The following is a 26,551-nucleotide window of genomic DNA, read 5'->3' on the forward strand; positions in this document are numbered from 1 at the left end:
CAGAACCTGCCTGTTCATATCCAAGCATGGAATAAAATCACCTATATATCCCAGCAAATGCAACACATGTGGTCATTCAATATTGCTTCTTGGAAAACAGGCATTTCAGTTAGCATTTACCTTTTCAGTTGCTTTAACAATTAAACCAGCATGAGCTTGTCCTTTTGAAACTCTGCATTGAGTTATTTCTTTTGAACAGACAGAATACAAAATGTATGTAGTCTAGAAAGGTTAATAATGCTTTATGGAAAACCCTTCAATGGTTAGTGTATTCTCCTGGAGACGGAGTAAAAGGATGTTACGAAATGCAGAGAGGACTTGTCTGACTTAGTGCATGATGCGAACACAGCACAACGAACTTAAGTTGGCATGGCAAGAGTCATACAGCATTTATAGCATGTCCATGCTGTAGCACCTGTCCCATCAAAGGGTATGAGAAAAGACAGTAAAATAGTCTAGAAAATGGGGTAGTAGAAGGACTCTTTAGAAAAAGTATGAAAATAGTACTGTCAGAGGGCTTCATGCAAGCAGCTTTAGAGGTCTGTAAATGTACGATGCACAGGTACGGCCTCCAAGGTGATTTCCAAAGTATCGATTTCAGTGCTTTTTTCTCCCTGCACAACCACCTTTACTGACCTCTTATTGGCCTGTCTCATTTTGGCTTCGAGGTTGCTCTCAAAGGACACGGTATCTTGAGGAGGGCGTTCCATAGCGCTCCGCCTCTCCTGGCAGCATTTTGGATAGCTTTGAAAGCAGTCGAAAGTATCACTGCGCTTTTCACGAGGGAAAAAAGAACGTTCTTCTGCAACTGGCAGTGAATTACAGCTGGATTCATTTTTGCCCTTAAATGTTCTCAGGCTGGTGTTCAAAGTTGATCTGTAGTTCTGTGGCGCCTTGACACAAAAACAGCTGATGCAGAACTGTTGAAAAACTGTGAAATCTTTGGCGACGGTGTTTCGGAAATTGGGCTTCAGGAGGAGATAGATAACTGGATTGTAGAGTGTGGAGGACTTTGCAAAGACAGCTGGCACAGCAAAGGCTAATGGAGGAATCTTATCTATTGATCCAAAAGCTGCCCACATGGCGATGATGGCATAAGGGCTCCAAGCAGCAAAAAATCCAATGCACACAGCAACACTCAGCTTGCAGAGAAAAAGAGAAAACACTGAGTTAAAAAATTGCGTGCATGAAAAAAATAGTCACCAAAATAGTATATGCTTAAAAATACGACCTGACTGAACACCCTTATTAAAAGTCTCCCCAAGCCTTCCATCATACTGCGGCTGCTCTCCAAATGCGTATTTTTGTAGCAACTTAACTCTGTCAGAAACTTACTTCTACCTGAAACTTTCAGAGTTACAATGTATCAGCTCCTACACTTCTCTCTCTCTTCAATAAAGTTCCATGAAAAGTCTTTTTAGACCAAAAAACAAAGCCAACCTAAAGAAAAAGATACCATTCTGGGAAAATGCTTGTCTGGATGCAAAGCCATTTCTGTCTTCTAATTCATGAATAATACTAGTTTTCCCGGCTACAGAATGTCTTCCATAATTTTACTGTTGGTGCTCAACTGAAGCCACACACAGGCACCTGAGAGCAGAAAACCAGATTGATTCTGAAGGTGAATCAAATTAATGAATTTAACCCCTACTGCACGATTGTTTGTCCTAATAAACTCTATGAAGAAAGCTTTGATAGGCCTTTTTTAAACAAACAAACAAAAAACCCCCTACCACAACAACAACAGAAAACAACAAATAACCATAAACACCACACAACAAAAAAAAATTATCGGAGAGATATGTAAAATGCAAGAGTAAATATTGAATCTGCAACAAACATAAACCTTGAGAAATCTAAACTAACTTGCTGGGCATCACTCTAAGCACTGTTTATAACTGAAATGACGTATATTTTAAAGACAGAAACAATAATATTCATGCTCTTGAAGAAGCTTTACAAGACCATTTTTGCCAAAAGTATGTATTTCCAAAGAAGCAAGACAGTAGAGAATCCATTCAATTCAGAGTAGTATTGGATCCAAGGGACAGAAGAAAATGCATTAGGAAGGTACTTTTGTGTTCAGCTGCCGATTGTGCTACCTGCCTGAGCTGCCCTCTGCAAGAGCAAGTCCAGAGCTGCTAACTAGCTCCATTATCTGCAAATCCACCACTATTCTCAGTGAGGCTCTGGCTAGAGATTCAAGGTTATAAAAATCATGGAGTGTTTTCTTAAGAGAGATGACGTTGTTGTGTTCAGAGTAAGAGTGAAAGAGGCTGTGAGCACTAACATCAGAGCAACACAAAACAGACTCTTTTAAGGCATAGAGAGGTCCTCCAAATGCTACTATTTTCTCCTTAAGTTTAATAGTCTCACAAATTTTATTTTGCAAGAAGAAATGCATGGCGATTGCCAAGAAATATATACCACGAGTTTTATGAGAAACGTCTGTGGCATTTAACTGTTTTTTCTATTAGGCTAAAATCTGTTTATAAATTTGTGTATGTCTCTAAAAAGCCATCCATTATAATAATAGTGCCACAAGAGCAATTTCCCATTTATGGGTAATCTTTTAGAGCTCTAACCTATTAGAGCTCCCATGAAGTCCAAAGTTAAAGTCATTTGACAGAATTGAGAAACAAGGCCTTTTGACAGAATGAGACTAGTTAAGAAATGATGAAGAGGCAAATCCACAACTTAATTGGGATGAACTTAATTCTTCTCTTTGCTTCCATAGTATTCTGCTTCTGTACATCAGCTGAAGGTCTGGCTCTACCTATGGGTATGCTGGTACCATATGCATGTGTTTTGTAATCACAACTGTCCGTGGCCAGTACTCAAGACTGAAACTAAAAGCAATCTCTGTGGCAAGTAATATGCCTTGTCCCTTTAGAATCACATTAGGAAGAAGTGGACATTAAAAATCAATTGGTGCATTTCCTAGATGGCTTATTTATGGTAGCAATTAATCTTTGGGATTGCAATAGGCTTTACATTGTTCCTATGAAAAGACTTTTGGCGCGTATTTCCAAGGAGCTCTCAGCCAACTTCCCAAACCACATCAATACGATTTCTAGAGCAAGATGGGGATTGATCTTGCATAACTTGAGCTATCCAAAAACTTATACGATAAATCTAAACTAGACTAGGTTCTTTATAATGTCAAAGGAAAGAGAGACATATCTCCTGAGAGTAATTGATAACATTCAAAGATCTATGTCTAAAATATATGTGATGGATTGCTCTCAGGTCTTTGTCACTGACAATTTTGAGGACGTACTTAGACAACTAACTTTTAGTGGAGCATAATTTGGCAAAATGAACCCCCTTCGAGATATTTAAGCATGTCAACTGTACATACACATACACAAATCTAGAAAGAGACTTTGTTATTTTTATTGCCATGCCACATATTGAGTAGATTAGAGTTTAGGACAAAAGAGCTCGAAAGGACTTAATATTGTATGCCCATGGTAAGAAGTTTCAAGCCAAATGTTTGATGAAGTACCTCCATCTCCTTAAGGTCAACAAAATACCAACATGGTTCCAAGAAGACAGGTATGAGGAGTGGGCTAACCAGTGATGCCAACACAAGATAGCAAAGAACACCGGTATTCTCATATGCACAACAAAAGAGGAGAATTTTAATGAGGTAGATATGGGACAACTTTGTGAACATTCACAAGAAATTCACCAAAGAGCCAAACCAAAGAACACCTTTGTGTTTCTCTGGGCAAACAAGAACAACAGCAAAACTGCATAAGGACAACAAATGGGGGAGGAATGCATAGGCACACTATGCCTTCAAAGACATATCCTTTAGTACATATTCTTGGAGACATCAAGTATTTGCATAACCGTATCTTAGCTACCTCTGAAAGACTACACATGCAATTTGCAGTGGTCAGTTTTCCTAAAACGATCCAAAAAAAGTTTACTGAATGTACACCGTTCCAGTAAAAATAGAGAAGCAATGAAGCATAACAAGTCGGATATAATAAAGGATTTCAATTACTGGCATATAAACTGGTCAAAGATAATAACAGAAAAGTTTTGGAAGAAATATAATCTTCTCCATGAGCTCTTTCACTGTAAGGGACAAAGTACTTGTAAGTGAGCATTCCTTTTTTCCTGCAGGTTCATATTTCAACTTTGCTGATGATTTCCAAACAACTTTCTTAATGCACTGGCCAAAGGTTACCTAAAAATGTAAGTGGCAGGATAGAAACAAAGCAACATCAGTTCTGTAATTTAAGCCCGAATAACCAATGAGAATTCTGTAAATGTGTCAGGAAAAGAAAAACATTACTTCTGTCTCAGGTAGGAAATTTACGATGATAAGTTCATTTAACCCCAGAAACCATTGTTCAGAATAACTGGTCTGTACATTCTTATATTTCATTTCATTAACTCACAAAGGCCACACATAAACAACGTACACCAACCAGAACTGTTCATAAGCAAATATGACTTTCACACTATGAGATGGGTCAGCTACCCTGTTTCATTACATTACTGTGTGATTGATTCAATTATCGTTATGCTGCACTTGATGGAGAGATGTCAGTTCTAGCCTTGGATTTCCTCCTGTGAAGGTGATACCACCTGAAGTAGAAGTCACCTGTGCATCACTACACAATGAGACCCAGAGACGATTACAGCTGAGCCTTATCATAATTTCACTCTAAACTTGAGCCCAGCATCTCTCATTAAAAGGAAGAAGAGACATATTGCCTAGTTTTAGCCTCAGCCTATACTACACAGCTGCTAAAACAGCAGTAACAGCAAACTGAGACCGTATAGAACAAAAGGAAAGCCAGCATAAAGTTGTGTGGCTGATTAAGGAGCAACATGACTATGTGACAGAAAAATATGTGCAGGCCTCATATAAAGGCCTAAAAGAATTTAGTTGTGATGAAAACTCTTCCAACAGGCACTAAGTAACTCATTACAGATTGTAGAAAGTAAATCAAAGGCTTACAATCCAAAAACCCTTAGTGTTAATAGGAAGATGATTTTAATGAACTATAATAGACTCTCTGTAATGTCTTCATTTTATCATGGGAATAGAGAGAAAAACAGCTTCAGCTCTACGAGTTATCTTTTCATAACTGCACATATCCATGGAAATTTCTAATACATTTTCTTATCAAAGTGACCATCAAGTGTCCCAGTGGTATGAATAAAAGGCAATGTCTTCTTCCCACATCTTGCAAGCCAGATTTTTATTTTAATTGTTTGTATTTCCACTCAAAGATCTCACTGACCAGAAGAATCCATATGGTCCTGTCTGCCATACAGGGACATAGGAACAATACTATCACTGGATACATCATGCCCGCTATACACCAGGCACCCATTCTGACTGGGAAGCTTGACATAACTTACGTAGTTTGCCAAGCCTAAATCATTCAATACAATGTAAAAATTCATATAAATGTAGGCATATAGCAATTTTTTAATTTCCCAAGGTCAGGCAAGAAGTGATTCACCCTTGCTCTGCCTCTTAGCCTAGACAGGGCTCTATCGTAGCTTGTGAACGATATGTTTTGGCATAAAGGAGTTTTCAAAAATCTTTTGAAATTTTGCCGTCGAGTGTTGGCAAATTCTATACGCAAAATCCTTCTTTAAAATATCTTCTGGAATAGCAAATAAACACAATTACAAATGAAAAAAAAAATTCTTTGTGTCTAGCACAAAGATATTGTTCACATACCAAATGTAACAGTAGGTGACACTTCTCAGAAATTTACAGGCAATAATCTCTCTTGGAGAATTACGATTGAGTGGGAACATGGGGAAAACATTATGGTTTATAAGAAGAGCTTCACAACAAAGAACACAAGTTACAGAAGTTATTTTTACATTACGGGTAAACAGAAAAAGAAAATAGGTGTTCTACGCTTACAGCATTGTCGCCTTTGTAGTTAGATCTTCAGCTGGTGTATGTCAGTTCAGCCATGCAGACTGGAGCAAGCCCTGGCTGTTGGCACAAGCTAAGAATCTGGTTCAACTATTTCAAACTAGATGTTTATTGGCGTACATATTGAATAACACGGGGTGAATTCAGCTTGCTGACACATTGAAGTAAACGATGCTTTATGGGACTGACCCACTGGTGAGAATATCCCTCATGCAATGACACTCAGCCAGTCACCCAGGCACCAAGAGGCACCTTGGTGTCAGCCTAAAAGAAACGAAGTCGTGGTACTTGTTCCCATGAAAGAAGTGGAAACTATGCACGTGTACAAATCTTTCACAGCTTCCCTCTTAGGATTACCATAAGTTTCTTTCATAAGAACGCACAGTGCTTGGAAAGGATACTGGTGTAAAGTAAGTGAAAAACAAATTTTACCAAATCATATGTTTTGAAAACTAATTGAAAAACATGAATCACTTAATCACTATGTTTTTTATTTAAAAAAAAAATTACAACAGAAATATCTTATTTGAATCCTTGTTGCTTGACTTCTGTTTCTAACTTCCAGATGCCTTACTTGTGGAGCTATTTTGCCCCATGTTTTTAATAGAAAATGACTCATTTCCACATGCAAAAGCATATATGCATTTGTGTACATGCATACTAAAATTATGCATAACTATCCTGTAATTGTACATGCAAAATCCTCTGGAGTATTTTGTTAAATAATACCTGTTCAAAAAACCCAACAACAAAATGCCTTTTTTTCATGCATCTCTAATCATGTTCGCAAAGGAATGTGCATTTTTGCAAGTTATTCCAGATTTCTCAATCTGTCCATCAAGTTTATAAAAATTAAAATAAGAAACACAACACACTAACCATGCTTGATACATTCAACAAATCAATTTCTGAAACTACTCATATTTTTCCACGCCCCATCAGGGAAAGTATTTGTCACTTCCAATCTGCTTCCAAATAACGATGTCTTCTGGCCTATGGAGAACTACCAACATCTAGAAACAGATTTCCGGATTTGCCCTTCTCCTGTATAGGAACAAGAACTCAATGCACCAGTCATTCTCCTCATTTTTTTGCTCTCATCTTTCCCTTAACACAGTCACCAAGGTAATTTACATTAAACTACCCATATTGAAAAGCAGTAGTCATTGTAATTAAGAGAAATTACATGAAGAATGGGAGCACATGCATTACAAAAAGTCTATTTGTCTATACATTCAATAACTGGTGTGAAGCATTATTTCAAAGTTATGTTCCGAGCCGGTTTCTAGCAACTCATTTTGGCTGAAAGGATTTTAAAAGCCTTGTAGGTAGTCCTAGTACAAATTAGTCAGCCATGTTCAAAAAACCCAAACATATCATATGCCTCAACAGCATTTTCTAAAAGTGAACTAACGTGTAAGCATCTGGTCCTTGGTGCTGCAAGTCTAAATCATTGCTCATCTGTCTCAGAACGGTTCCCAAAGGTTGTGTCCCTTTTTTCCTGGCCAGTATAAACACATGCAAAGCATGCTTACTGCAAAAGTGGCATCAGTGTGTGTCACTGCAAGCCTCATGCATTTTTGTACCCTGCGGAATTATCTTGGCAGGCTGGACTGCTTGTGTTAGATAACATGAAATCTAGAAATGTTGTGAATCATACGAGTTTTCAAAATAATAATTTTATCCCAAACTGCAGCCCACTACTCCAGATTTAGTCAGAAGTCTCACTGGGCAAATTTATGTCCTTAGTAAGGCAAACAAATTTGACATCACAGACACTGAACAGCGTAATTAAGATTGACAATCACTAGAGCATGTTAAGATCCTATTGAGCATGATATAAAAGCATCAGCATGAGAAAAGTCAAGCTAATCTTTTTGTCGTCATTCATTTAGCACCAGAAGGAGCATTGCAGGCTCAGGGACAGGTTGGGGCACTGTCACTGTAGGGGTGGCAACAGGTCAATAGGCTACCTGACACTGGCAGTTCTCTTGCTGGAAAAACAAAGGTGTTACTGCTCTTTTTCCTACTTAAACTATGCAGGCATAAAGCTTTCTCCCACACAGTGCTACTTAGCCAGCGGCAGCTTGTAAAGAAAAATTTAGCCCCAGAACCACTGCCCACCACTCCAGCCATGTTAGAGAAGGGTTCCATCTAGAAACCAACAACAGTACCAGGAGACGTGCCCTGGACATGAAGACTGGGTTTTATAGTCTCATTGGCTAAACTGCTAAATAAAATAAGACCAGCGACCACTCTTTGGATTTAGCACAAGCTAGCTATCTCCACACTGCATTCTGGTGGGCCTTGGGTCTCACCAGCATTCTCTTGTGGTGTCTTGGTGGGCTTAAGACATAATCACTCAGTGTACTTTTTTTCAGTTCAAAGTGTTTTCACTGCATGAAAGAGAGTATTTGTTGCATGCCCAAGGAAGGGGCGTTAGGATCATGTTAGAGAGCAGATAGTGCCGGGGTAATACTAGCAACTGTACAAGAGGGAACTGATACAAGACTTGCCTGTAACAGCTTTTATGCCCAGGCCTATGCCCAGGCATGGGTAAAAACCACACAAGGGATAATGCTAACAACTGAGCAACAGGGCAACCGGTGGGCCAGTGCTTGTGATCCTTGGCATTCTTGTCTTTGACAATATAGAAATTACCACCTTTTCCTGCTACAACTTCTCAGATTCACCTGCTTTTATCTGATGCCTTTTGCTTGCTAATTTGATAGGAAGACTTTTGGGTTCGCAGTTTTCTGGGGCTGCACTCCTACAGCATCTAACAATATCAGCTCCTTTGCATTCCAGTGGCATTTGTTTCCACCACAAAATAATTTTCGTGTACTCTAAAATTCAAGGAAACAAATATGTATTTTACACCTGTGATACTAGGCTGCTCTAAGAATTCAACTGGTTTACATCAACCAGTATTTCAAACGACAAGTGGAGGTTTCAATATAGGTAAAAAATTATAAGTGTTAAGATATTAGGAATCATTGTGGACCATTTTCTCACCCTGTCATAGCCCAGCATGGAGCTGTAACTGCAAACTTCTAATAGATGCCATGTTTAGATAACAGTATAATAATTACACAGCAGGTTTGCTTTTTAATTATAAAATATATAAATACTGAATTAACTGCATATCTCTTACATAGTGTGTAATTTCAGCAAGCTTTAATGGAGACCATGTAGATGTTTTAGATCATTCAGTCCTTAGCACCTACAGCTCAGCATGCATCTCACTATTTTAGCACCTGCCTACAATTTCAGACTCAACAGCTGACAGTATTACTTCACAGTAGTAATTAAGAGAGTTGAGAATAGAAAGTTAGAAGTACATTTTCTGCTTCTTAAGAAATATATTGCAAAAAGGTTTTGAAAAGAAAGTCTTGAGCATTAATGAATTAGAAGAATCAAGCCTTCCTGAGAGGATGTCATGTAAATCGAGTGGGCCGCATGTTGTCCTTCCTCTGAATCATATATTGCCCATCATTTGTCCTTTCTGCAGAACCTTTTGCTTACTTTGGCAGCCAAATGCATTCTTGTCTGCAAAACAGAAAAGAATATTTGCAGGGAGTGCTTAACTTTTCTCAATTTATTTATGGGATATGCTTATTGCAGCACAGTCTTAAAGGATTCTCTGTTCCCAGAAGCCACAAAGAAGGAGAAATGGGCTCTCAGAAGGTAATTACATGAGGCTATGACAAAGACAATAAAATGATAATTTCTTCTTTCCTTTCACTTTTAGAGGAATTGCTATGGGTGAAGCTATTCTGCTGAGAATAGAAAGGTTTTCCTACAAATTGTTTCTGACAGACTAAACGCAACTATTTTCAAAATCTGTGAGACTTACTCCAAATGCATACTTATAAGCAGCAAATTAATTCCACTAAGTTTTTTATGCCTCAAGGGACTATTACAGCCTCTACTTTGTTTTTCTGCAAAATAATAAGCCAGTGAGCCAATGCATTGCTAAAATAGAGGAGGAAGTAAAAGAAATTAGAAATTCACAGGCTAAGCTTTGAAAATTCATGTCATGAATTTTACTCCTCCTTTCATTCAACAAAGCACAAAAGAGCAAAAAAAGCAAAACCAATAAACTACTATTGCAGTACCATGGTTCAGAAAAAAACACTTGATTCATATTGGTGTCTGCTCTAAAACAAGTCAATGTGCCTCTTTCCAATAATTACTCTGCGCTCAAGACCTTGGAACAGACCTTTGGCAGCATTTTTTTAAGCAATCTGGCATTATTTTGTTCGCTTACAGCATCTCACTATATCTGCCCAGCTTAATGGTGTTGAGTTGTACAAGATAAAAGTAATTCTTCTTTAACTGTCTTGCTAAAATAGGGAAAAAATATTTTTAATGCTATCTAATTGCTACTTCCCAAATTTTTTTGGTAGCTGTCTATTTATTTTAAAGTAAGTCTTATGATTAGTGCATAGCTTACAAAAAGTACACATAAGTGGATATGCCTTCTCCTGTACTCAGGCAGTACGACATGTTGTCTGTAAGTCTAAGCAGAAACAATGCTCTAACGTAGCACAAGCATTTTATTTAAGATGGGTACATCAACTATGTATCTTTAGTGCAATCCATTCTCCTCGCATCATGGAATACCTTGGTTTTCATGTAGATGGGATCATGATACGCATCCCGATGAATGAAATACTTAGAAAACTAAACACAATCTCCACTTGTCCTGCCCTAAGGCTACCTAAAACACACGGGTGAGAAAGATCTAGGCTCCCTCGGAGGAGGAATTCCAGAGCTATATTTAAGGCTAGATTTCCTCATGGGGTTTTACACCTACAGAGTGTATCCAAAGCTGGTTTCTGCCCTTCCTTGTATCCTCAGGACAACTTTTTCTATGTCTCATGGTTTGCAAAAACGAAGTCATGTTCACAGTCAGCATCCACAGGTGCACATACCTCACACACGGGCAAAATCCCAGTGAGCCTCAGTGACCCGTGGGAGCCAGCCTGTCCCAGGAGTGCCCATCACCTACCTCTCTCTGCTGAAGTGCCAGGGGAGTTCCTGAATTTCACTGAGGATCTCACCAGTGTATCTTAGGCCAGAGGCCTGCACAAACAGCTATCACAGCTTTATTCTCAGAAACAAAGGAATAACCAGTGCAATTATGGAAGCTGGGAATTAAGTCTTCTCATTAACCTGGGTCACAGATGATATTAGAACATAAATGTGTCATTAGTGTTCCCATTGCTTGATAGTTTTACCTCTTTTATTTTGATACTATGGTTTCAGTCTCCCTTTTGAAGGCCATTTTTCACCACAATACAGAATAAGAGGCCGCCATTTTTTTTTTTTAGTGTCCTCCTAGGACACCAGGGAGCTGTGCACCCCAGAACAAGGTCCAATAAACAGTGTGCCTTAGAGAAACCACTGCTTCTCCAAAGTTTCTGAGAAGCACAGTCACTACAGTAATGTCTGAACAGGACAGAGGATGCTACTCCTCTAAGCCAACTAGCTCATTTGGCATGGAGCATGATGGAGGAAATGGCTCTTGTCTCTTGATGCAGCTCTTCATTACCTAAGGTCTGTTAGTTCGTCACCACCATCTACCAAGATGCTGCCTGTCTCTGACAGTGACTCAGAAAGACGAAGTCAGGTTCCTACAGATCACCTGTCCCTTCTTCTTACTGAATTTATATTAGAATCAAATATGGACTCCAAAGTCAGCCTCTGGATCCTTGAAGACTGCAAGATACACACTTGATTTCATGGATCAGCCTCTGACAAGGCTCACCTAGCTCTTTCTTCAAAAGCCTGCAGAAGCAGAAGCCTCTATTAGAAAACTGCAGGCAGTCTCTCTGTGGAAATTTTGCTGAGTATTCAGGTCACCATAAGTACCATGCCAAAGCCTGGAGACAGACATACGCAAGATACAGAGGCTAACGGGCTAAGCACAAGGCAAAGCAAGAGTGGTTCCTGAATTTGAGTCTTGCAGTTAATTATGACTACAGTGGTGGCCTTTGTTTGGTAGTTTCACCTTCCTCCAGGTCTCATCGGTAAGGAAAATATTGGCCATAATTTCCCATCTTGCAGAGTTTTCCTGTACACAGAAATCATGAAACTAGACAGATGAACACTCTGCAGACTGGTAGTTTACTGACCTGTAAAACCCAGGCATCTTGCAACTGTATCTTGCAAAATAATGCAAAGCAATGATGGCAATGTCTGAAAAGCAACAGACAAGAACAACCGACACTATTATTCCTACACCAGGAGGAAAGGAATTAAAATGGTATGCATCACGCTGTAACAGAAGTCTGACAAACTTGGGAAGGCTATTTCACACCCTTCGTCTGTCCTTTTTTTCCCCCTGTAAACCTTTTGCAGATTTTAAAAGAAAAGAATTGTATTTTTGCCCGAGATGCCTGGCAACTTCACAGGACCTGCAGATGTGGAAAACCTAGGTTGTAGCAGTGATCACTATAAATGAACTAGTCAAACAACACCACACAAAAATGAAGGTAATTTTACCGAAAGGTCTAAAGCATTATGTAAGAATTTTTTTGATCTGAGCTCACAGAGGAATCTAAAACCACTTCTTCTTTCACTTTTCACCATTACAAATGGTTACGCTGCACAAAATCAAAAGCCAGACATAAATGTGATCATCTATATTAAAGTAACAGAATCTCATTTTCACATTCTCCCCAAATGAAATGTCTGTATTCTTTCATAGCAAGCCTTGACAGTAAGACACTTTCAACATTTTCTTTATTGGCCAACCAGATTCTCCCACGCTTGCCAGAAAGCCTTCTGCCTTCACTTCAGATCAATAAATATTGTACAGTCAGTAGTGTAGCTGTACTGTAAGTTTGGCATTGACTGTTTGTGCCTTCATGCAGATTCTCTCCCTCCACGTGCACTTAGAAACAGCACACAGACCACTAATCTCCAAATGGCTTTGAAATGCCTGCAGCAAATTGTTGTGTTGCTGTGCCTTAAAACTAAAGCATCTGTTTAAGGTGGACAAAGTCAAGAAAGCCATTGAATAGTTGTAATTCTTCTTTCATTTCAGGAGTAGACTTGCCTATTACAATGAATTATTCAGATTTAGCACCTTGTATTCTAAACTCTAGGTCTTCTTTGAAGAGTAACCTGTAACCAAGTTGATTTCCATTATATTCCTTATTATGGTCATAGATCTTCCCACCTGTAATTAGCCACAGCTTTCAAGAGTGCTTGTACCAGTGGGTATATAACACTTCCAGTTTCAGAGCAGTGCATCATCCTCCATTAATATTGGTGGTAACTTTTCTATTAATTTAACAAAAAATATTTTAATGAGGATTAAAAAAACCAAGCACTATGTCCATGCATTGTAGAAACCCAATTTAAAACAAATTAATCTCCATGGTGTGCAGATTTGTGTTGTTTCTCTGGAAATCATTGCATTCCATACTAAGAACAAAATCATTTTCTTCAATAAACAATATCAGAAGAGAGATGTGAATTATTCAACCTTGGCATTTTCAGCCAAATGACAATTCAGTGTTTTAAATCAGCTACTTCAAAGGTATCATAAATTACAGCCACAAAGAAATACAATTTGAGTACCAGGAGTTTTGTCCAAGATCATACACAAAGTCTGAATCAGGACAAAAATTGAACAAAATCTCCCAGGCCAAAGGCTTACACGTCATGATTTAAATAAAATGTACTGTAGACAATTCAGAGACGGTATTTGGACAAATATTTGATGAGGCATAAAGTTACACTGATGATGGTTTTGCTCCAGCAGTATGTAGGGGGAACTAGGATGTGTTTCTGAAATGGTTTAATCCCCAGGAACTCCTGGAGAAGAGGCAATTTTCTACATTTCTACTTGTGTTCGTAAAATTTAGCTGTTTTATCTATATGCCTAGACCATGTTTTCTCCAGAAGCTGGCAAATGCATGCACCTGTGAAGAGATCACATGAGAACAAGTGTCCTCTGTATGCTTTATAATTGATTTTTATGGCACTATAGAATAATAAAAGCAATACCAATAGTTAGCCAACCTTGCAAATTCACAAGCACAAAAGCACTAATAGCACTATATAGCTCACATTACATTTTCTAAAAGTCTCGCAACTGTCATTCTAAAATATCACAGAAGAAAACACTACAGACAGATCTTTTAACATGGGAAGTAGATTAATGATAGTGAACGTTATCTGTATTTTATTGTTCTTTTTTTTTATAAAAAATATTCAATTACTAATAAACAAATAGACCAAAGTGGGCCTAAATTGAGTTATACGGCCTGGTTATATTAATATGTTTAAGGAAAGAGCCACTTAGTGTGCAGAGCAACAGATTAAAGCAAACTGCAGGAACTTGGGAAACCTTTACGCTTACAGAGGAACCTGTGGCGTTTTCTTGGACCCTCAAGGCATAGGCAGTTGCCAAGCAAGAGCTTCCATAACTGTGTTTCTGGGCTTAGCTAGATTTTTAAGTCCTATTTTAAGTGCCCAAGTCATTTTCTGGATTTAGCTTTTCAAGACAGAAGCAATGTCCAAGCGCTTCAGCTGAAGCTGGATCAGACAGTAGAGGCACAGGCCAAACCTGGCCAGGACTCCTAAGTTAGAGTGACCTAATGTCAGGGCTAGGATGGAAAAGGCCAGAGGAAAAACGGGCTATAAACTATCTGTAATTTGACAGGTGCTACAAGGTAGGCTGTATTGCAGCTCAAATCCAGCAGGAAGAACTACAGTTCAACAAACAATCGTTCCAAGTACACCACAAAACTGACATATTTGGGGTTGGGGTGGACTGTTTTAGCAGGGTTTCTTAAGGAAAAACAAAAAACGTCTTTTCTCCTCTCTGCTTGTATGACTTTGACTTATACCATGGCTCTTAACAGGTGTGTCCAAGGGGTTATCATGTATAACTATTTGGTTTTTGTATTATTGTTATTCTTGGGTGAGATTCTCTGCAGATGATAAGTAGTCTCAGAGTAACTCAAAGAGTTCACAGTCTAACAGTGAAGATCAGAGCAATTTTGAGGGGGAAAAAAATCCAGGAATAAAAAGAAGAAATACTTGTCAGTACAAGATAAGCAGTTTTCCTACTGTTCCAGCCGCCCAACCAATATCAACCTGTATGATATACCAGCATGACTTTGTGTGTTAACACCATAGAGGAAATTTTGAAGGAGGTACTGTTTTCATTTTGCCAGTGTTTATTAGAAGTAACTCATAAGAATGACAAGCAGCATAGAACATGCATATGCATTTCTGAGTGTTGTGGGCACACAGTGTAACCAGCATCTTGGTCTCAGTGAACAGGAGTATAGAAGTCAATCAGGATAAGCTATGAAGAATTTTAAAAGTTAATTAAAGTGTTAAAGGATAGTATCCTGTAGTTAAATAAAAGACTTAAGAAAGTCTACTGAATATCCAGGAGTAGGACAGGAATATACTTAAGAGCTTTCAGTGGGAAATGTTCCATCTAAGAGTTATTACAAAAGAGGAGTAGGTAAGATATGGACATAACTCTTTAGTTCTTAAACTGCTTGGATTGAGGAAGATATTTAGGTTACAAGACCATGCAGTAGACAGGAGAATGGTGTTTTCCATGGTGGTCAAAACCAAGACACTCAAAGGGAGAGACAGGGCAAATTAAGATGTCTAGTGCAGCTACACTGCACTTGGTAATCTGAAGAGAAATGTCAGAGAAAGACCAAGTTTGTTAGCATGAAAAAGGGAAAGAAGATCGTCTATACAGAAGCAGATCTGTCCGATACCCAGTTGTGCAATTTGTATTTGCAAATGAGAGTTACCATATTCCTGAACAGAGAGAGAAGCTAAGGACCAAAGATGAGTCAAAGCAGAAAACTGAAGGGTGATGAGGAAGATACTTAGAACGACGTGAGAAAGAAATAACTAGGGAAATGAGAGAAGAATTCTTTGAAATCACAAAAAAACCAAAGATTTTCTCAATAATTAGAGATAATTAACAAAGTCATGAGGTAATACTCGTATCTTTCAAGAGGTACATTAGGTGAAGCACACCTAATGGTAGCTGCACGGTTCCTCTTCTTATTTTTTGGTATATTAAAAAAATAGAAGCTGATCTTCTCATGGAAAGGACAGGGACATAGTCTGGCAGAAGGAAACAATTTCCACAACAAATACTGGGACCACAGTTTTAATCTTACTGTATAAGGTAGTGAAACACAAACCTTCAGAGGTTTTGGTTCAAAAATATTTACAGAAATACACTTTTCTGTGACTTTTATCCTTTGATCAGTTATAAACAAGAGAATTTCATCTCTACATTACTATTTAAAATTTTTAATGATAAAAAGCTTAAGCTTGGATCTCCTTAGGTGTCTGCAGCTGGGCAAACATCATCCACTCACTCAAAACCAGACTCACTTTCGTAAGAAATGGTTTCAGAGCATGAGACCCAAACTCACTTCAACACAGTGGTCCTTACTTTTGATCAAAAGTTGGAAATCTTAATTTTCACAAGTAATGAAGCTCTGTGAGCTTAGTTATCACCCTCCAGAAACAGCACAGCAACTATTTGCATGTTTAGCATCTCATTGCCATGCAGTGAAACTGCACAATGCTGTTGTTTGAAATGAAAGTGCAATAAGGACCAGTTTTCTTTTCCATCTTTATTCCCTCCTCAGGAACTTTCTTGGTCCTTAAATGGTGCTGCCCATCTGTGCCAAAAATGGCTTGCCAAAGACTAACTTTCAAATACCTTGACAGTAATGGTTTGTGCGTTGGTCATCCTGGTGGGGCCGGAGATGTGCTGTTCCACTGCCTTCCTGGATTCTTTCACAGTTATCAGAATAAGAGAGTAGGAAGTGACAATTACTCCACAAGGGAGAATAAAACAGAAAACAAAGAGGACTACGGTGTAAGACATGGCCACGGTGTTTTCGTTGGTGGAACGCCAGTCAATGCAGCAGGCTGTGCCATAGGGCTCTGCTCCGTATTTTCCCCAGTGAGCTAGGGGAGAACAGGCAAAAATTGCTGCATAAGTCCAAGCACAGGCTATCAAGATTTGTCCATGTTCTCTCCTGAACCTGTTGCCTGGAAGACACAAAACAAGATCAGCATGGTTGCCATGTCTTCTTGGAGTTTCCCATATGCAGGCAGCTGAGCAGGGTAATTAAGAAGGATAACTTTAATAGGTGTTCAAAATATAGCATATTGAAGGTTTGTGAGAATAGGGCATGGTTCGCAACAATTTGCAAAAAAATTAGGTAGCTGAATTCTTTGACACATGTAGGATACTTAGCACAACGTCAATCTACGTGAATAAATCTCTATCAAAATGTAGCAATAAAGTCTGAAAGTCTGGCTTATTTAGGCCAGCTTTGCTTAGAGATTGGAAGTCTTATTCCACATTTCCAAATTATCACCCTGAATTAAAAGAGCTTAAAAGTAATATATCTAGCATATATCTAGCCCTATAGTTAATTATCAATGATCACATAAATAAGAATTGTTTGGATGGATGTAAAAAATCTCTTCTATGAAAACACTCTCTAGGATATGCAACCCAGAAATGGTGGTCTGTGTTCACATGAAAAACTGAATAACTTAAGAGAGAAACATTAGCTTACCATAAGCTGGAAAACAAATTTTGAGGCAGCACACAGTGCTCAGTAATGTCAGTGTTGAGAGACTGCAGATCCCAAACAGCACCCCACAAAATGCATAGAACAAACAAATCTGTTTCCCATACAGCCACCTGGCAAATAACCAAGAAATTTAATTCTTAGATGCTATCCTTCTTTTTTAAATATAATACAAAATAGTAAAAATATATTTAGTTATAGCTTTAAAAATTCAATAAAGCTGTATAATTAAATTATTTGTTGGTCAATGATCAACTACAAAAGATATTGTTATTTGAAAAACTTCGAGCCAGTAAAGTAATCATGTCCTACTTTATTTTTATGATTCACATTTAAGTCTTTTTATTTTTATAAGATAAAGCAGTGTATCTTAATGATAATCATCCTGAAAAGAAAAATCAAAATATATGTCAGTAGTAGGCGTAGGTAGTAAAATAATACAGCTTATTATTATTTCTGCTATCGTTATGTATATTTTTAAAACTAGTTTTCATCCAAATCAACACGTTCTCTTGTGAAGGTTCTCCAGAACAAAAATTTGATCTGAATGACTATATCTCCTCCCTTTCTGTTCAGACACCAGCACTATTTGCAGTAGCAGTCATCAAAAGCCTTATTCTAGATTTAGAAAACATCATCTCTGTTAGTCAATATATTTAGCAATATTTAACACAGAAAGTACTGTGGTAAAAACTGAGTAATTATTGGATGTTTTCATCTTCTTTTTTATTTTGATTCCAAAATGAGAGAAAACTAGATGGGAGAAGGACAGCGAGATTTTTTCACATCAAATCAAATACATTTTTTTCATCTTGGTTAACTGAAGAGAAAAAATTACCCAGGGGTTATGTTGGGTTCTCCGTCTCTTTCGTTAAATATATTCTACTTAATTACATGATTGAACACACATTCCTAGGTTTCTCAGTCAAGTGTTTTGGGAAGCCAAATCAGCACTGCATATTCATGCCTCTACAGTTGTGGGACATTCTGCAACCGGGAAAAACCAAAATATTAGAAATACCCAAACCATGCAGAACAGCTCCTGACAACCAGTCCTGATCTTCCTTCATGTTTTCTATCTAGTTCCCTTCTCTTAAACACTTTCATACTGCCTGGGTTGCAGAAATACTCTCTGAGGTCCAGTAATGAGTCTCCTGAACCTCCCAAACTTTTAAAAGAATGCCACAAAAAATAGATCTTGCACAATGATATGAGGTTGAATTTATGTGTATAAAGATGAGAGAAATGGAGAAGGAAGGAAGAGGTTCTAAATTCAGAATCTGGCCAAAAAATTAACCCAGATCATCACCTTTCTATGCGTCATCACTACAACTTCTTTTGGAAACCATAAGCGAATTCAAGGGTTTTTTTCATGGTACCAAATTTTGCTGTCCAACTGAAAAAAAATGAAGTATTTCATCATCACTTGAATAATACCACCCACAAAGAATAAAAGCAGTAGGAAGTGGATGTTTGTAAAAAAAAAAATCTTCTCAGCCCTGCAGAAACCAGAAAGATAGTGACCTCAAATAGACACGAATGCTAATTAACACCAGCAGTACATAAAGCTGCTGTTACAGAGCATACTTCTCTCAGTCCCTCTAATTAATTCCCACTTTTATGGCAAGCAAAGTGGCGGAGCAATTCAGCCTTCATCACTGACACAGACCTCCAGAGCCTGCGGAGGATGTTAAATACCACGTGCATAGTGAACAAACCTGTGTGAAAGGCTGGAGGTTACAGCTAGAGGGTACAAGGTCAGAGTCATACCAAGGTCACTGATGGCAAGGTTAATAATGAAGTATTCTGCTGGTTTCAACAAACTCTTTTTCTTGTAGGAGACGTATAGGAGAATACTGTTCCCACACAAGGAGGATATTCCTGCAGAGAAACACACAGTATGAAGAAAAAGAGTTACTTTCAGCCATTCTTTTGGTTTTTTTTTTTCACAGGAATAACGTGTTGTTGCCATAGCTAGCATTTATCAGATAAACTTGTCACTTTTTTGTATTTGTGATTTTCTCTTCTTTATACTTCAATTTGTAAAAAAAAATAAATTATTTTTTTCTGTTTTCTTCCTGTTTTGTCCATCAAGCTATCTACAAAGATCTAATGAATAGTTTTATCCATTAAATTAACTGACCTGCCAAAAAAACCCCATTTTTCCTGTAGGAAGCTGGCATTAATTAAGCCAGACACAATATCCATCTGGCGCTGCACACATTTTCCCACTTCTAGGTCTAGAGTTCTCCATTCACTTACCCTTCTTCTTTTCTCTTTGAGGCATTTTCTAAGAGGTGCCTGTTATAATTCCTAGTAATAGTAGGCAATAAAACAAGAATGTTAAATTATGCATGACAGAGAAAAAGGTAATTAAGTCATGTCTCTACAGTGTAGTAGAACTATTTTCTCTGGGAATACTGCTTTTACTATGAGACCTGCCAAGACACGTAAGGAGAAGAAGAAACTCTAAGAAGAACTGCAAGTAGTCTAGTAGAAAACAAGCAATTTTCTCACTACCTTTAAACTAACAGGATCAAACCCTGCAATGGGTACACAAAGTTAGATAAGCATTAAATGACTATCAGTTTAGAAGGTCAAAAACCAGAGTTTCAGGTAGCCTTTTATAGACACACGAGGACATCACTTTCAAACATAAAAGCTTAAGGGCCATGAACACAGGAATGCCTAATGAATGGGAGGGTTCCTTAATTAATGCTATGTGAAATCAAGCTGTTGAAGACAGACCAAGTGCTTTTGTGGACCTCATTGCCTCTTCCTGCATACCTTTGGAAAAAGTAATGCTTTACCTACAGTATATAGGTAAATATTTATATAGAAATTAAGGTTAACAAGTTGCATAGGGACCCCAAACCGACACTGGGTTTGGATTATACCCATAAGAGGATATGCCTAACTTACTCATACTCTCATGGGACAAAAAAATATATGATTTTCCCAAATATTCTACAGATTATGACATTTTCTCATAGGCAAATGGCAGATTAGCAAGTAATGTTAGATACTGATACTAAATTATTTTCCATCACCAATCTCCTTAAAACCATTTAAGATATTTGTAACTTAAAATTTTCTGGAGAAAGAAAAGGTGTTCTTGGATTCTGCTCCTGCAAATGTACAACACTTTTGTTCCAAACATTTTTATTCCAAGACTTCAAAAATATAACAATGAAAACACAGTAAAAGGCAATAATTTTGTTTAAAATAATATTTCCCTTTTTTCCCCACATTTTAATATTTTTTAATGTTTCAATTACATATCAATCTGATTATCACTTGGTATTGCTAAAAGGAACATTATCTAAGCAGAATGAGGTTGGCTGAGATCAAGGAGCACAGATCATCAGACTATCAGGATATGTTCTCTCACTGTTCCTACTGTAAGATTAATTTTAACCAGAACATAAAAATTTTAGCCACATCAGAGATATCAGTTATACCAAATATCTTCAGTGGCTATACTGCAGAAGAGTCAATCATCTCACTTTTCCTTAGCAAAAACTTATTTTTATTTTTTGCTTTTTTTTCCCATGGTGTCTGTTCGTCTGGATTACCAGCTCAAGCCCGTACACAGTTTTTTAGCATGCACCAACTGATATCATAGTCAGATATCATAGTCACTTTGGGATCTAGTTGACTGTATTGTCAAAGCCATCCCTGTTCACATACATTTCCATTGTGAAATTCCTGAAGGGAGAGATAAGAAGAAGTTTTATATTAAACTTTTTTTTTTCCTTTTTAAGCATATAATTTTTCTTTCAAATCTTTTTGTGCGACTTTTACAAAATACCACTTACTGGAAACTCTTTTCCATGTTTCCCATTCTTCCTCATGTTAGCAAACATTGCAATAAATTGCTTAGTGAGTTCATGGAAAGTTTTTCAGAGGTGGCTTGACAAATTTTGGTCAGGAATGGTATAAGGGGTCAGCAAATGCACTATCATCAGAATCACTACAAATTCCATTTTCTATGGCCTTGTGAACATACTGCATCTGTTTTCTAAACAGGGCTCTTCAACAGCTTTAGCATGACAGACAGAGTAGATAATGAGGATACATCCTGAAAAAAGACTCAGTGATCTGACCGTGGTTGATCATCAAGGGATCCAGAAAGAGGAAGTTAAAGTTAAAAAGAAAGTTACAAGGCAACACTATGCTGTTTGAGTAGCTGAGCAAAGATGGGAGAGGAGAACATGAGTAGGCATAGATGAAATTTTCACTATTTTATCAGATATGTTGTCAGTGAAGATGTCTGCATCTTATTTGTTGTTGAGAACATACAGAAAACACCAAAACAAAAAATAAAGCTACACCAGAAGATTTCAAGTCCATCTGTCAGGAGAAAAACAGCATGAGATTTCTGATGAGAAATTACCTTATCATTAGCTTCTTCATATTCAGGAGTCCCTAAATTGATATGCGTTGTCCAGCCAGGCTGTAAGTCTCCTCTCAAACTCAGCTACCCATATACAGCTACACACTAAAGGAAATTGGCCTACGTTCATTTAAATTTTTCAATCAAAATGTTGAAAAAACATGTCAATGGGGACAAAAGACACAGGTTCACTCTTTGTTGGTGCTATATTTATTTTGCAATAATCCCATACTTCAGGACTAGTTGCCTTAGGGAAGGAAAATTCCAAGAAGGATTTTTTTTTTTCCTGTTAGGGCATTCATTTGGCTTCTACGTTTTTCTTTTCCAACATCTTCTGAAGCACCAGACATCACCTGTGCCTATGACTGAACTTAGCTAGGGTGGCCATTGCTCTACCAGATGTCTGGGTCACCTTTCCTGGCCTCTGGCTTGTGGTTACACTGACCAGTACCTTTAGGATTTTTCTCCTCAGTCAGACCAGGACAATGGAGGATAATTTGCCTCCTCTCTAATAGCATAGCCACCGCCACGGAAATATCACTTACTAGGCTGGACTTAGCCACTTTCTAAGGCAGCGACTGGACGTTGGACATAAATGTGATCTTTCCAGCATCTTTTCTGGTCACTTTATTGTTATGACTTTTGGTATTTTACTTCAGGCATTACGAGGATTCAGGATATGTTGTTCTATGGTTTGCAATGTTTAGAATTAACAATGATCATGTGAATGCCAGGGCCTCAAAAAACAGTGTTCCTATCCATCTTTATATTCTTAATACTGAATAATTTTTTTTACTTAATATAAATCACAGGATAAAAACCTTTTAATGATTTTACTCTGTGCTTTTTTTCCCTTTTTTATGAATATAGAGAAGTTCATCTGTGTCAGAAACAAACAACATATACAGTCAAGTCTCCTTACTCCATCAAATACAGCCAAATCTCTATAAACACACATAACATGAAGTCATACTTACCAAATACCATGTAACATATTCCAACAACAATATCAGCTGATTCTGTTATTTTGGACTGGAATGTTGAGTTCCCGAAAGACAGGCCCATCTGAAAAACAAAACAGGTCACAGCGTTAGAAACTCAGTATCCAAACAGGCACCTGTGAGCTCTCTGCAAGTCTATAAACTGCTTTGTGGGGAAAGAACAGGGATAATCTAATTTTATTTTGTTTTATGAATTAACAATTAATTTGCCTGAATGGAGGAGCCAGGCTCTTTTCAGTGGTGCCCAGTGCTAGGACCACAGGCAATGGACACAAACTGAAACACAAGAGGTTCCCTCTGAACATCAGGAAACTTTTTCACTATGAGGGTGACCAAGCACAGGTCGATATGAAAAAAAAAACATCTTGACATGGTCCTGGGCAACTGGCTCCAGGTGACCCTGCTTGAGGGCGGGGGTTGGACCAGAAGACGGCCAGAAGTCCCTTCCAACCTCAACCGTTCTGTGATTCTGTGTAATTTACAGATGAACTTGCAGCCTATAACTGATGCAGGGGTAACCTGATTTCTGTTAATTGGAGAGACTTATCTGAATATAAGAATGTCACGACATTACAAATGCAATTGGTGAGCAAGGGTGCATAAAATTTTGGAAACTTAACTTGGCTCAATAAGGTTTGTTCCAGAATATTACTTATCATCATTTTACAACAACCAGAGGAACCAAGGCAGGAAATATTAACAAGGAGGACAGAACCGCAAATATAAATCTAAACCAACCAACCAACCAAACAAACAAAACCAAAAAAACCCCAAACCCACACACGCTTAAAAAAAAAAAACCACAAAACAAAAAACAACACCCACACCCCCCCCAAAAAAGAGAAATGTAGGAAGAGCATCAGAATAACTATTAAATAGAGAAGAGAATGTATGAGATATATGTATGTATGCACTTAATTCTAAAACTTTTTTATACCATGTAACTTGTAACTTTAGGTAGGAGTGAGCCAAATAAATTCTCTTTCTTTCTACCTTCCACAAGCATTCCCATTTTATTTCCCATCCCTGTCCTCCACCTTTTTGAATCTGTCTTATTAGGTGTATTTGTAAACCTGTCTATAAAAATTTGTGCTTCTCCAGCCCAGGAATTAGCAAAGTATATGAAAGAGTAAAGGGCTGAATATAAATCAGCAGCCTTTTTTTTAGTGTATAACTCCTCTCAATTCCCTTAAACTGCAACAGATTGAACTTCCAAATTTCAGGAAGAGGTCATTACATTTGAAAGAGTCTGTATTTCAGGTATCCTATGTGTCAACTCTGAACATAACTAGAGATGTTAGTATAAAGTCTTCAGCAAGGAGACATACTGTGTGACAAGTCAAGTCAATGGGTCATTGCTCAGCTTTTTCTAGCAAAGTCCTTTGTGAAGAGACTTACACTGATGGAAAAGACCTTCTGTCATCAGTCTTCCTGTTGGTCTGAGACACATATTGATGTAACTCAGAAAAATGCCAGCGTTACCACGTACTGTCCTCTGCCATTTCTGTATTCAAGGAACCTGCTATGGAACCAGCCCTGTGACAGAGTTCAGACCTTGCTGCCCACGCAGATGAGTGCAAGATGAAAGCAAGGACAGTAGCATCTGATGAAAATGCAATACACCTCCTAGAGCCAAACCCAGACATGTAGACTCTCTCACATATAGAGTTTAACACATATACAATTTAAGGGTAAAGACCTCAGGTGGAGCTGTCTTCTAGCACAGTCACAAAGAAAGAAAGAAGTTTACCAAAGGCTAATCTGTTTGTTTGTTTGTTTTTCCTCCTCTCACAGATGCTGTTGTTGTATTGTCTTAACCAGTATTAGACAGATTATCCAGAGCTCTTCTTGGCAAACTGAAGTTACCACAAAAACACAATGACAAAAGCTCAGCAAAATCCTCCAGATATATTCACAGGCCTTTGCCTTGGATAATGGTAAATACATTTCCACTGCCGGTCATTTCTCTCTTTCTCTTTGCTTCTATTGAGTTTCCTGTTGCGAAGGGAAAGCTCCTGTCTCCTGCATGACCACTGTGGCCAGCAACAGGCTCCTGCTCCATCCCCACCACAACAGCAGCTCACAATGAAGCAGCGGCACAGCTTTACACATTTGGCCTGAGGGCAACGTGTGAAATGTCAAAGGAAAAGTACCTGGAGAAATGAAGTCATCTTAGCAAACAGCTAAAGCTCCTGTGTTTTAGCTAACTGATGTGTATTCACATTAAATAATGATCTTGTGGCTGCATTTCTATCTTTCAGTGTAATAAGGCAGAGTATCTAAATGCAGCTTGTCTGTCTTCCCTACAGCTTCCTATAAGCTGCTTATTCTCCTGATGGTCCATCAGTTTTTTCTACATAAACCCCTCTTTCCTTAGGTGCTATAATCCAGGACACCTTCACTGAAACCAAAGGGGCTACATGTTTGTTCATCAGTGTTCTCTCCAGGAGGAATTTTAAGCATAACACTGATAATACTTATATTTTAATCCTTTTACCAATTTTTGCTCCATTCATTAAGTAGAAGCAGTAACAGCAAGTTTTCACATCAAAAGCCTCAGCTCTAGCATTTTCCTGGTGGCCAGTGCAGCAGCATGTGACTGCCCTCGAGAGACAGCAACAAACGCAGTGACAGGACATTCGTCTGCTTTTTCCCTGCGGCAATCTATTCACAACAAAAGGCTGAGCTCGTTTCAGATGTTAGTGTTCCATTTTCAGTGCTCTCTCCTATCAAAAGCAAATTTCATATATGCTAAAAGGATAGACATTCCACCCTAGAAAATGCAGTCCTCCAGCTAGTCATGAGTCCCAGAAATCTACTTGAGCTTCTGATTTTCTAAAGCTGTCTGCTGTCTTGTCAGAGGTAAACTCTCTTGAGTTTCGTCCTTATGGTCTTGGGAATGAATTTTGGAGAATGAAATCCCATGCTGAGAAAAGGGGAGTTTTATTCCAAGTGCCCGGTGCTGGCCAGACTCAGGCAGAGGAGCATTTAAGCTACAACTTCCGTACTTCAAAAGAGTTGTTTAGGTATGAAAAAAACGGGATAATATTCCCAATACATGCAGTGTCCCTCATCCAGAAAGCATCCAACTCTGCTCTTAGATTGGCTTTGATAAGAGTGGCCCCCACTTTTCTGAGTGGATAAAAAAGCTCTCACTTAGAAATGTCAAGATGTTTTTTTGTGCTGCTGACAATATAGCCCTTGCTTGTCTCATTTACTTTACCCTTGTTCCAGTAATACCACAGTTTTCACCCACCACTGTAAATGAAAATCACTTCAAGGTTGCCATAGCCTATTTCTCTCTTTCTGTTACAGAAATGGTAGTCCCTTGAGCCCGCTCTACGCAGCTCCTCTCTGATGTGTCTCCAGCACCAGAGCTTGTGTAAGGCCAGTGTACCAGCACTGTGCTCTAAAAAGAATTGTAAGAGTAAGTGTTGCAGCCTTCCACGTGTTATCAAGGAAGTAAAAACAGATAAGGGAAGTGATGGTCAAGTGAAAATCACTCCATCCTTGGTGATAAAAAAGAAATAAATGTCTCCATTAAACGACATTTCAATAATCACCTGAACAGTCAGTTCTAATAGTTCTTATTTGTAGTGTCTGGAAATCTACG

At 38.2% G+C, this 26,551-nt stretch overlaps 1 protein-coding gene across 1 annotated transcript; it reads right to left on the bottom strand.

Moving 5' to 3' along the window:
- Positions 1-533: 533 nt before the first annotated feature.
- On the bottom strand, positions 534-23,002 carry LOC141738411 (opsin-5-like). Its single transcript, XM_074573608.1, has 5 exons — positions 22,915-23,002; positions 19,260-19,422; positions 17,527-17,654; positions 16,656-16,990; positions 534-1,142 (listed from the first exon to the last, which is right to left on the bottom strand). The coding sequence occupies exons 1-5, from the start codon at positions 23,000-23,002 to the stop codon at positions 534-536; spliced, it is 1,323 nt and encodes a 440-aa protein (XP_074429709.1).
- Between the last annotated feature and the right edge of the window lie 3,549 nt (positions 23,003-26,551).

Source organism: Larus michahellis, chromosome 2 (genome assembly GCF_964199755.1).
Source record: "Larus michahellis chromosome 2, bLarMic1.1, whole genome shotgun sequence".
Taxonomy (NCBI): domain Eukaryota; kingdom Metazoa; phylum Chordata; class Aves; order Charadriiformes; family Laridae; genus Larus; species Larus michahellis.

Excerpts from the sequence above, each read along its gene's own strand:
- LOC141738411 (XM_074573608.1), bottom strand. The coding sequence starts at position 23,002 with ATGGGCCTGTCTTTCGGGAACTCAACATTCCAGTCCAAAATAACAGAA. Across the intron at positions 16,991-17,526 it reads AATTTGTTTTCCAGCTTATG|GCAACAGGTTCAGGAGAGAA; the intron begins GTAAGCTAATGT and ends TGTGTCTTCCAG. Across the intron at positions 1,143-16,655 it reads CACAAACCATTACTGTCAAG|CTGAGTGTTGCTGTGTGCAT; the intron begins GTATTTGAAAGT and ends TTTCTCTGCAAG.